Raw genomic sequence first — 12429 nt, 5'->3', positions numbered from 1 at the left:
TGTGCTGGACTCAGTCTAGTAAGTCTGTCTCTTATGCTGGGGAGCCCAGGATGGAGCCTTACCAGTGCTGAGGAGATTAGGACACCTTCCTCAACCACTGGCAACACTCCTCCTGACGCAGCCCAGGACACTGTTAGCCTTTTTTGCCACGAGGGCACACAGCTGGCTTTTGGTGAACTTGTTGTCCACCAGGACCCCAAAGCCCCTCTCAGCAAAGCTGCTTTCCAGCCTGTTGGCCCCCAGCATGTACCGACACGCAAGGTTATTCCTTCCTAGATGCAGGACTGAGCATTTCACTTTGCTGAACTTCATGAGATTCCCATCAGCCCACTTCTTCAGCGTGCTAAATGCTAGGCATGGCAGTTTGCAGGTTTTGTTTCATATTAGCACATTAAGGTAAAAAAGTAGAAATCATTGGTTTCCCTTAACTTTGCTAGCATGTGCAGAAACCGCACAGCACTTGATTTTCACTAAGACTTTACCTCACTCCTTAGCACACATTTCCCCTGGAAAAAAATAAAAACGTTTCCCCTTTCCATCCCCCAGAAAATTTGCCATGAAGTCGCAAAAATAAAAGGATCGTTTATCAAATTAGTCAGGTCCTAGCTTATAAAGTAAGCCAGATCCGTTTATATGATATTAGTGTAGTTTTCCTGGAATATGTTTTAAAGACTTATTAATGGTAACTGCTGTTTCTCTCCTGTAAGTCATATAGCTCTGAAATAACATATGCATACGCTAAACCTGTATTTTCTTTTTACTTTTTTTTTTTCTCTCTGAACAGCCATCCTTTTGATGAAGCATATTCCCAAAGAGGCACACTCCCAAAGTACGTGATTCAGGTGCACACCCAGGTTGTGGCCTTATGGGAGTAGCATTTGCCATCATCAAGGAAACAACCTGCCCTTCAAAGAACATGTAGTCAGGTCCTTGGGGAAAAAAAAAAGTCCAACAACCTATTTTTTTCCTCCTTTACAGGATTTATATATATATATAAAATTATCTGATCATAGAGAACCAGTTCTACAGATACAACTCCTTACAAAAGAGAACAAATCTCTGTTCATTATCTCCACTGCATACTTTAGAGTTTGCTGTGCTACACAGGTCTCTCCTCTACACAAGACAGCACAATTCAGATTGACATTGCTGAAACCTTGAGAAAGTCCTAAACCAGCAGGTAGTGCCATTATTTAAGAACGACAGATGATTTTCTATGGCTAAGGAAAATTGCTGAGCACTGCAATTCAAAAACCTCTGCTAAAGTTGGATGGAGCAACAGGGTCCCCCATTAGGAGACAGCCACAACAGTTAGGTGCTTTCTGCAAAATGCTTTGCTTTTTTCTACAGGCTACCAAGAAAGCAACACAGTGCATCACAAGCCTTCAGATATACATAAAAGCGGAAAGTTAATGATGAAGATTTGCAATTTTCCTAGATTCAAAATTATAAGAAGCTACTGATAATTTTCAATGCCTCATGGCTGTGCATCCAAAAATCAAAACAGACTGTTGCAGAGCACCTCAAGAAACCAGAAGGCCCTTTACTAGTCATATGGCCCCTCTACTTTCATTCTCTTCCCATCTCCTTGCCACACATCATTCCTGTAACAATATCTATATTGAGAAAGAACTCCATGCTATTTCTAGATTTTGCAAACTGACAATTTACAATACGTTTTCTAATCTTTTGATTTTGTTCACTGATGGGAGAAGGAGGATCCTCTGTTTTATTTGTGTCCTTTCTGGCGGAGAAATAATAAAAAAAAAGAACAGCTCTTTGAGAAGCTTGTGTCAGCTTCATTGTCAAGACAAAGGTCACTGCATTCCTATTCATGATGACCTACAACTGTACCCATTTAAAGACTTCATTATGCTATATTAGAGGGACCTCTTTCTCAGAGGTTTTAATTTAGCTGCATTGTGAGAAGAACAAAACATGCAAGCATCAGAATATGGTGTCAGAAATAGGAAAAACTGATTATTTCAGTTACCAGTAGTCTTATTCAATTTGCTATCCTAGTTAAGATGGCATATGTGAAATATTACTTCCAGAATCATGTAAAACAAAATATGGAACTACTTTTATTCTCAAGTGCCTCTATAAACTCCAAAATAAATAATCAAATTCAGTGTACATACAAAAAAAATGATTGTGATGTCTCCAAAAATTCAATTCCAACATCTTAAGCTGGGCAATTGGTTTAAGCCTCATCTCTCCAGACTAGTATTAAGTAACTATTATAGAAGTAAACTTGAAAAGAAGTTATAGTTAAGAATGCTCACGCAACAAACTTTAAATCATCTACACATTTCATACAGACTTAAATCTACACTAAGACAACCAGATGTACACGTTTAACTCTAGGGTTTGATGGCCCAAGAACAAGATTGCTTCACAAAATTTGACTGAGCTTTCTAAGGTTGACAAATTTCTAAAGTTAAACAGGTTGAACATTTTTAGTAACACATGTCCATTGATTACTGTTGAATAACCTTCTGGACCAAAGCTGGCCAGACCTGAGATGGCAGAATTTTGGCACAGACATCTGCATTTCATTTTCACAAAGTGAATCAATACTTGGAAATGGCAAGTCCTCAAAAACACCTCCATGTTCTAAGAAATGAAGCTTGCTGGACTGTCTCTCTCACTTACAAATCATTGACCACAGCCTAGTTGCAAAAGAAAGGCCACATTCCCTCCACCAAGACTGTGATTGCCCACTGCCTCTTAAGACACGATGGGCCAGGAGTGACTATGAATAAATATGTTATCACCAAGCTGATCAAATTCCAAGCAGATAGCTAACACAATATAAATGCCCTCTTCAGCTGCATAAGCTAATCCTTATTAGTCTCACTTTCCAGTATTATCAACCACTTCCTAAGATATTTTTCCATTTTGTTTAATAGATAAGAAGAGCCATAGGCATATTTTACCCACTATAATTTAAAACACTTCAGCAAAACATGCAAGAAGTTTTATTACACATCTATTTATTTCCCCTTTATAGGAAAGTAAAATAAAGTAACTCTAAATGTCACTCAAGGAGTTGCATATGGATTTCTTTGTAAATTCTGCTCTTCAAAATAGGTCTCAGCCTGGTTTTATTCCCACTCAGCTAAGAACGTAAGAGCATCCAAAAAAACCTCCCACCTGTGAGATTTCTCTCCCCTCCAGAAAAAAATATTCAGAATCTTTTTGAGCAGGCTGAACCATCCTTACCATCACCAGTATAATTTCTGGCCATTTGCCAGCACCCACACACATCACATCACATCCCAGCCAAGACTCCAACCTCCTGTCCACTGTGAACAAGAGTACAGGCAGACAGAGAAGTATGCACTGTAAAGAGAAATTGTAAGATTAAAAACAACCACTCTTTTGGCTTTTGAGAAAAATCAAGATGAAATCTCTTTTGGCAACAGCACAAAGTAAAGGTTCCTTCTCAACAAGAACACACAATATTCTGAATGGTAATAACCTAGCTTTAGATAAAGTAGGGTTTAGCATCGAAGGTGCCACGTGATGCTACAGAACATCCGATGCTTGCTGCAGATCCTGCATAATAAACATTACATGCCTCATTAGATCACAGAATGTTTTGGTATTTGTAGCACTAAATAAGAGACTTTAAAAAATACATTAGAAGATAAACTAAAATAATCAAAGAAACATTCTTAAATTAATTCTTAATTCTCTCTTCGAGTCTAGTTTGATAATATTTTATCAAATTTCATACCAAGTCCCCAAGTACACAGGCAGCTTTCTAGTGCAGCATCATACTATTACCTAGAACAGCCTTGGGTTTAAAATTACCAAATTCAATAGAAATCTTTTAAAAAGTATCAATAGTAATAAAATAGTATGCAATATACAAAAACATAAATTACTATAACCATTATGAATCAAGCATTATAAGTTTAAAAGCCAGCAGAACTAAATCTTCCTTTTAATCCTCAACTCACCCCATTCTCATGTGCTTATGACAGACTATTTACATGATGACACTGTTTTTTTCCAAGCAACACTGCCTTGATGTTCATATCCACAGTGAACCGGATAACAACACTTGGAGAACGAAGCAGGACTAAGCTTCACGAGGCTGCTATCTGCAGAACCCGGTTTCATGTTACAGATACCAGATTTACAGTGAACACAAGAAAATGGAAAAGACAACCTAGTGACTAAAGCTCCTGCTTATCACCTTAGAGAATCAAATTACCACACAACTCTTCCCCACAGCTTCTGCTTCATTCTAGACAATCAGCTATTCCACATTTACTAAGCCAGTAACTCTTGCTGAATTTCTCTCCACACACAGTCTGAAACAGCAAGGGTCTTATACCAAGGAACTCGACTTCAATCAGCGTCAATGAGATGAAATTCCAGTACCTATCCTGCCAGGTCATAGGTATCAAAATGAAACGAGGCATCCAAAAGTAAACTTTTAGCATCAGTATCTATAAACCCCATGAGATTAGAGTAACAGTATAAGAATACAAAAAAAATTGTTTGCGTTTGTTACATAGCCAGACGTGACCATTTCTGAGAAAACAAATACTGAAATAAATCTGTGTTTTAGCTGCAAGTGGAAAAGAGGACATAATAAATGTTATGAACAACATGGATAACAAGCTATATCACAGCTGTTCATTTGGTAAACAGGGTATATATATCCTGTGTTCCAAAATGCTGTGCACAATACTATACCTTATTTTCTCAAGTGTTTGTACAGAAAACAAGAATTGCACGAAAGTCACCTTAGAAGAATACTATAAGTGAAGACTCTACAGTTTATATAAGAAGCCAGAAAACAAACTCCAGTCCGAGAATATGCAACCTATGCCCTCAAATAGGACATAGCAGAAGAAATTACCACTTGGACTAACATCCCAAACAATTGTAACAGCCTGATCCACTATCCTGGAGGGGTCACCTTTGGACATATAGCCACCAAAATTTTAAATCTCTGAATGTAAACACATTTTCAAAAACTCTTAACTGATTATCATCAGGTTTTCAAGAACAGTGATTCAACCACGGACACCCATCAACCTGAAGTCCTGTCTCAGGGAGGGATGATTCTAACTTGGTTTTAAAGCAGCATGGGATGAAAAGGCCAGTGGAACAAGAAAGTTTTCCTCATTAATTGTATTTTAGGAAATATATGAGCAATTTTTGCAGAAGTTTCCCAGAGAAGATAGTGTGTGGAGTGCAAGACAGACAAAGCCTGAAAAACTCCAGCCCTAATGGTTAAAGCTGGTAGTCAGCAGGAGCTGAAAACAGAATCTTGCATTTTAAACTGACCTGACTCCCTTCAATACACACAATAAAAAACAGTGAGGTAGTAACTTACACATTCTCATGTGTATCTTCTCAGGTATAACAAACATTTCCATAATCACAACTGCAACTTTGCATGAAAAACACTGATTTCTAGTTGGTGGGGGAAAAAAAGTAGAAGCATCCTTCAGACAAATACAGTTTTCATGCATATAACTGGGGGCAGGGTGTCGAGGGGAGAGAACAAACAATGGAAACAACAAAAATACACTAACGGTATACACTGACTTATTATAATATCTTCTCAAGGTCTCCATGAGGCATCAGGCAGCTTTTCTTCATCATCAGTCCATAAATCTCAAATTGTGATCTCACTTCACACCTTTTTTTTTTAATTCTCCTTTCATTTCACCAGTCTCTTACTCTCAAATTTCACCCGTCACCCACAAGTCTGTGTCCAATTCAAGTAATTCAGGAACTACTACAAATTTTACCTAACTCTTCCAGATCATCTGCAGGCACGTCAGACATACACGTTTAGTGGCTTGGGGCAGACAGACACATCCACAATTCAGGGTACAGTAATGCACTTGTTCCAAAGCAAAAAAACGTGCTATGTGAGCTACCACAATAAGAAGTTTATGTACAATTTTCCATCATCATTTACATCAGTTTTTCTTTATACTCCTGTTAGTGGTAAGAAACAGGTTACCATTCTCCTCCCATAATTCCTCTAAAAACAACAAAAAAACTAAACCAGGAATGAAAGAGGAAAAAAATTCAAAGGCCATTTTGCTTTCCTTTTTCCTGCTCTGCCATATCCCTAAAGATTTAGTCCACGTGGGTTACAAACACTTATTACATAATTCTTTCTAATATCTAGCAGGCAAAGCCATACCCCAATTTCTATGCATTTTACCATATCCTTAACCTTCATTATTTAAAGACAAATAAACTTGAACTCCATATTAATTTAGGAAAAAGTCTAGCTCTATTTAGAAACATTTTTGAATGACGGCTGAGCTGCAGGAAGACCATACAAAATTCCAATAATTTCCCCCTCAGGTTTTCTAAATGGTTCCTTAGCAATGTTCTCAATATTAAACACTTAGCATCTTTAATATTTACTTTGGAAAGTGTTCTGCTTTTCAGCATGCCAATGATTTTTCTCTTGTCCATGCCATTGCCTTTATTCAAATTGTTGTCTTTTCTTCAGCACTCTACTTTTCAACAATTTTGAGACCTTCCACACTGCTACTCTCATATTCACATGCAAAGCTGAAGAAAAATACAGATTAAGGAAGTCTGCAAACTATCTTCAGATTATCTAAAATGCTTTTAAATATTTTGTTATAATGCTATTTTTACTAGGCTTTCCTTATAATACAGAAGTTAGAACAGGAAGAAAAAAAGAGAACAAAATAAAAAGAGAGAATTTTCTAAAACCTTTACTTTGAAAAAAATTGTATTTTATGTGTCATTCTGGATTTCCAGCAATTACAAAATGTCTCTGAAGTTAACAATAGGCAATTTATTTATTTTTAACCAAAATCATATATGAAAAGACACAGATGAGGTTGTACCAACATTTTAACTTAAGGAAATCTGTTAGCTTTTGCCTTGGAAGCTGTAAGTGTGAGATAGGGCCACTGTTTCTAAACTAGTGCACTCAAGGTTATCTGGCCCGAAAACAAACTGAAGGAAGAAAACAAGTGAAAACATGCCAGTAAGTTATACTATTTCTTCTCAAAATTTAATTTCATAATGTTTCCTTAATTGGTTCTCAGAAGTGTGACTGGATAATAGAAGTGATATCTTTATGATTTTGTGAATAATGGGTTTTATTAGTATTAAGTTAAAGCAAACAGCCAGAACAATACATATGCAACTTCTACTACACACAATATAAAGAATGTAAATTATAAACTCTGTAAAACAAAAGAAAAGGTACTGAAAAAGCCAACACAGTGGTTACGGACTATTTCATCTCTGATAACAGGCTGGGTTCTGTGTTTAGAAAACAGTTGTTGTTTGCTTATTTAAACTGAAATAGGGTGAAATACATAATCAAGTATAAAGAAAAAGTTAATGGAGTTACACGGATTCTATGAGAACAAACGCTAGATTAGTAAGAAAAAAAAATAGTAGATAGTTCAGCTAGTAAAAGAGATTACAAGTGGGCTCAGGTTTCAATTTTTAGTGGTGAGGGACAACGGGAGAAATTATCCAGGATTTTTGTAACAATTCGTTTAATAATACACCACTTTCATAACAGAAGTGTTTTACACTTGCACAATGTTAATAACTTCATTATACATGGAAGCCTGCAATAGGCTGATTACACAATAAGACTGCAAACAACCACTGGTACCTTCCTGACATCAGAAGAGTACGTAAGACTGAAACATCACCAAGAGTACATAAAAAACCATCAGCATAAACATCACCAAAATTACATTAAAAAACTAATCAAAAAATACATTTTCAAAAAGTGGTTTCGAGCAGTGCCACTGCCTTTCAGCAGCTTTGAATGGCCACCAGTATTTCTAGCAGGTTTCCGTGGCTCCACAGGCATTAATCAGGATTCACATATAATAAATAATGTACCACAAAATATACATAAAGTAAGGCAATAATTCCAAAGAGAAGTTCTGTTGATATTAACAAGCCTCTCAAGTTCTACTTTTGCAGTTGACATCATCACCAGAAGCCTCTGAGGGAACTGCAGCCTTAGGCTGTGCAGCACTGACCCGTGGCACAGCCCACACCCACAGAGAGCCCCAGTGACAGCACGGGTGCTCTGTGGGCATGGGGCCACGTCAGCCCAGCCTGACACAGGACAGGGGCCTCCCTATGTACAATTGGGACTATATTATTTCTTATCGCACGTGGAAACCTTGACATGATTCTAAAACATGTGGGTGTTTACTGTTCATAATCTGATGTCATAAGACATCAGGAAGTACATAATAAGATATGCACTTTCTGGAATGTAAATCTTTTAAAATGCTAGCTATTAAGTTGGGGGGAAGAGAGTGAGTAGGGAAGAAGAACAAGAAAAGGTATAAAGTAAGGGGGGGGAAAACCCAAGATCGAGTCTGGAGGAATTAGGAGTACAACAAAAGAGAGGGAACCTTGTACATTAGAAGAATGTGGAAAAGGGGAAGAGCAAGAGACTGACATTTTTGAACCATGTATAATAATTGTATCCCAAAAGCATATCTGGTTTGAGACTGCAGTTTCAAGTTGGGGTTCTAACGACACGAACCACACGTGCACGTTTTGTTCACATGGTTTGTGTCAACAGAATCTCTTTATGGAATTACAGTCTTACATAGGAGTTCTGGGGACATTATTGTTTATATTAAAGCTACCATTCTGGGCTCTTAGTACAGACCCAAGAATATTTGCTCCACCTGCCTGGAATGAGCATCACCTGGAAGAACAGGAGTACTTTAAAAACAATACGATTTAGGTAGCAAAATTCTTTCAGATCAGCCCAGATATAAAAGACAGCAATTTGAAATGTCATAGATCCCTTCCTCAAAAAGCTGAGATATATTTATCACTACCTGTAAATTGGAAGTTCCAGTACACTAGTGGTGCATAGAATTCCCATGCTCCGTTACACTTTCCTGAGAGTAAAGCAATTAGAATAAACCTTAGTCCTAGGAACAAAGTTAATTTTTTGCATTTTAAACTTTTGGGCTATTCCCTGACAATCTATATAATGTAAATCTGACTGCTAAACATTGTCACTTGAAAAAAAACCACTATTTTCATCTATTGATTTTTGATTAAAAACCATAATAAACAGATCTAAAAAAAAAAAAAAAATCACACTAACAAAATAAACTAAATATGAAAAGTTGCATTGAAAGGGCATGTTACATTATTCTTAATAGGACCGTGTAGAAACATTCCAATGGCAGTGTTGTCAAAGTAAAACAAAATTACATTAAAAAGACCCCACAGCCCGGTCACAGTTGGGACCTTACCTGTAACTCTGGCTGGTTGGGGTTTTTACTCTTGTACTACATGGCTCACTTACATCAGACATCATATTTGTATACCCTGAGAAATCTGACACTGAAGTCCTTACTCTATGGTCCACTTCTCCATTAGAGTTAGTGATAAAAGTCATTGGCACCCTGCTGCCCGACTTAAACTGAGAACCAAACGCTTGTGCAAAGTTCTCGATCTGGTAGGTTGCTCTAGGCTCTATGTCCTTCTGAGGATCTATCTGGCTAGTTAACTCCTGAGATGGGATCTGAAAGCTCGTTGAGGATTCCAAGTTTTTCTGTTCCTTCTGGCCGGTCAGTTTCTGAGATGTTGACTGGTAGTTAGATGAAGTCTCTAAGTTTTTCTGCGGATCAATGAGATCATCCAGCTCTTGAGAAGGAGTCAACTGTTGATGCGTAGCCTCCAAAGCAGACAAATAAAAGCCCGGTTGAGATCCAAGCAACATCCCAAATGGAGGTTTTGGCAACGCAGTCGGCAATACTGAGGTAACAGATTGGCTGAAGCCACACTCAAGTGGAGATGTAGTGTAAATCTGTTTGTCTTGAAACAGAGTGTGGTTATGGAGAGTCGAAGACAAGCTAACAAACTGGAAACTGGGTCCAAAAGCAAAACCAGTGCTATTGGTTGTTCTTTCAAAGGCTTGTTGGAGGTATTTTGAGTATTCTTGCAACATGCTTGCCTTATCATTTGAAACTGTTTGAGAGTTAGGGCTCAAGTTTTCTTCCTGAACCATGTCTGAATGTTCTCCTGAGGTGTGCAAGTCCACACGCTGTTCAGTTATACTGAAAGGATCTTCTTTCTGGCCTTCTGATTTGTGAGAGTACTGGTCCAAAAGGCTCTGTAAGACTTCATCAGGAATACCAGACTTGTCATGGCAAGACTTTATTTCACTATTTAAAGATGCTGAGTCAATAAGAGATAAGGGAGCTTCATTATCCATAACACCTGGAGACTGGATGACGGACTGCTGGGAAGTCATGTGTCCGACATTAATGGAAAAGGCACTGTTACTGCTTGCAGTTTGTAGGTATCTTCTTTTCTTTGAAAACTGCATGGCATCATCATAATTGCTACTTATTTGACCTGGTTTACCACCTGTACTTTGGAGAAGGCCAATAGTTTCTACACCAGTATTGGCTACTAAGCCTAGAGAGCTGCTCTGTTTCCCAGATAGTGGTTTTTGCCCCAAAATATCAGGCAGCGGTGATACAAAATTAAGGTAATTTTTATCTGCCTGTTTTCTGCTTCCTTTTTTCAAGACCAATTTTGGCACCTTTTTCTGAATTTCTTCTACACCCGTGCCAACTAGACCACCACTGGAAGACACAATAGGAAGATCAACTGCATAATTTGGCATGGCCACATTACTTGCAACTTGAGATTCAGTTACTTTGCTGCTACACTTATTTCCTTTGTTTTCAGTGGATACACTTTTTGTTTTACTTTTTCTCCTTGAGGAACTTGTATTTCCCTGAGACAACGCAGCCAAGCTACCCATGTTATTTGATGACCCGGGCTCCATTCCAGCACCTGATTTACCTATGGCTTCACCACATGTTCTTCTGTGCTTCAACAGTCTATCAGTCCTTGAAAAATACTGCTGACAAGTGTCACATTTGTATGGCTTTTCTCCACTATGCGTCCTCTTGTGTCTTTCCATGTGGTACTTCTGGATGAACTTCATACTACACTGGTCGCACCCAAAAGGCTTCTCCCTACTGTGGATCTTCTCATGTCTCTGCAGCAAGTACTTCTGGATGAAACCCATGCTGCACTGGCTGCACTGGAAAGGCCTCTCCCCAGTGTGAATGAGCACATGTCTGCGCAAGTGGTAGGAGCTCCTGAAGGCAGCGCTGCAGTGTTCGCAAACGTGAGGTTTCTGACTGGGGGACGCAATGGCACCTTCTGCATCTCCCACCAGGGGGGGTTTGGATGAAGCGCCTGGCTTCCGCTTGGCTTTGATTCCCTGAGTTTCTGGCTTTGGCCTCTTTGCCTTCTTGACCTGGGTATCATGCTTTGGCTCACCAGAGCTCCCAGGGGCACCCTCGCCTCTGCCACTCAGTAACAGGTCTCGGTGGGGATGCTGGTGGAGGTGGTGAAGAAGGCTGAGGTCCTGAATCACACTTTGTCCGGTTCCTTCCCCACTGCTGCTGCCCAGGCCGGGGGGCCTCTCCTCCCCTGCTCCCCCAAAGAGCCCTCCGTAGTGATGATGGTGCTGTGGCTGCTCCTCTTCCTCCTGCTCGCTGGGCTTCTCTTGCTTGATGCTCACTAGGGACTGCAGAAAGCCCCAGGGGCTCCTCTGCGAGGAGGAGGGAACGGAGGGGAAAGCACCCGCCGGCTCCTTCTTAAAAGTCATGTCCTGAGGGGGAGGAGGCGCCGTGGGCTCGGCCGCCGCCGTGGAGGAAGCGGCGGCAGAGGCCGGAGGTAACACGCACTGCGGGGGGTGCTGGGCCGCCGGGGGGGGCGCGGCCGCCCGGGTGAAGCTGGTGACCGGAGGCAGGCGGTGGTTGAACATAACCATGCCGGGAGGGAAGGTGGGCTCCATGGCCGCCGCCCTCTTGCTGCTGCCGCCGCCGCCGAGGAAGCCGCTGCCGAGTTTCATCCCCCGGGAAGGCGGGCCGGGGAGGAGGCGCGGCCCAGAGGGGCTGCGGGACCCGCCGCCCGCCCGCCGGACACCGCTCGCTGCCGCGCTGGCGGGCGCCCGGTCAGCGGCTGGCTCCCGCGGCGGCCCGGCGGCCGCTGCCCGGGCGCATCGCCGCCACCCCCACCCGCGCCGACGGGCGGCCCCCGGCCCGGGCTGCACTTACGGCTCCCGCCGCCGCCTCCAGTTAAAAATAACGCCGCGTCCGCTCCACAATGGAATTAGCAGCCCCTGCGCCCCGCACTGCACATGCGCGGCGCGCGGCACGCTGGGTACGGCCCGGCCGGCCGGGCAGCCAGCGGGCGGGCAGCGCGCAGGCGCGACGGCCCCCGCCCGCCGGTCCTTTCGCGTGGCGCGGGGAGGGCGCCGCCGCCGAGGGCCGGGGCCCGGGCCGCCCGCGAACCGTGCCGCGGCGCGCCCGGGGCGGAGGCGGCGGCGGCACTGCGCGGAGGCTCGGCCCCGCTCCCGCGGGAGCCCCG

At 41.6% G+C, this 12429-nt stretch overlaps 1 protein-coding gene across 1 annotated transcript; it reads right to left on the bottom strand.

Moving 5' to 3' along the window:
* Positions 1-8590: 8590 nt before the first annotated feature.
* Positions 8591-11911, bottom strand: ZNF281 (zinc finger protein 281; the record flags this gene model as incomplete). Its single annotated transcript, XM_080348892.1, has 1 exon — positions 8591-11911. One exon carries the CDS (start codon positions 11909-11911, stop codon positions 9281-9283), a length of 2631 nt encoding a protein of 876 aa, XP_080205018.1. The 3' UTR covers positions 8591-9280.
* Between the last annotated feature and the right edge of the window lie 518 nt (positions 11912-12429).

The sequence above is a fragment of the Nesoenas mayeri genome, assembly GCF_963082525.1.
Source record: "Nesoenas mayeri genome assembly, chromosome: 8".
In the NCBI taxonomy this organism is placed as follows: domain Eukaryota; kingdom Metazoa; phylum Chordata; class Aves; order Columbiformes; family Columbidae; genus Nesoenas; species Nesoenas mayeri.
Note: the sequence above shows the minus strand (reverse complement) of the source record. Positions and strands in the feature narration are given on the sequence as shown.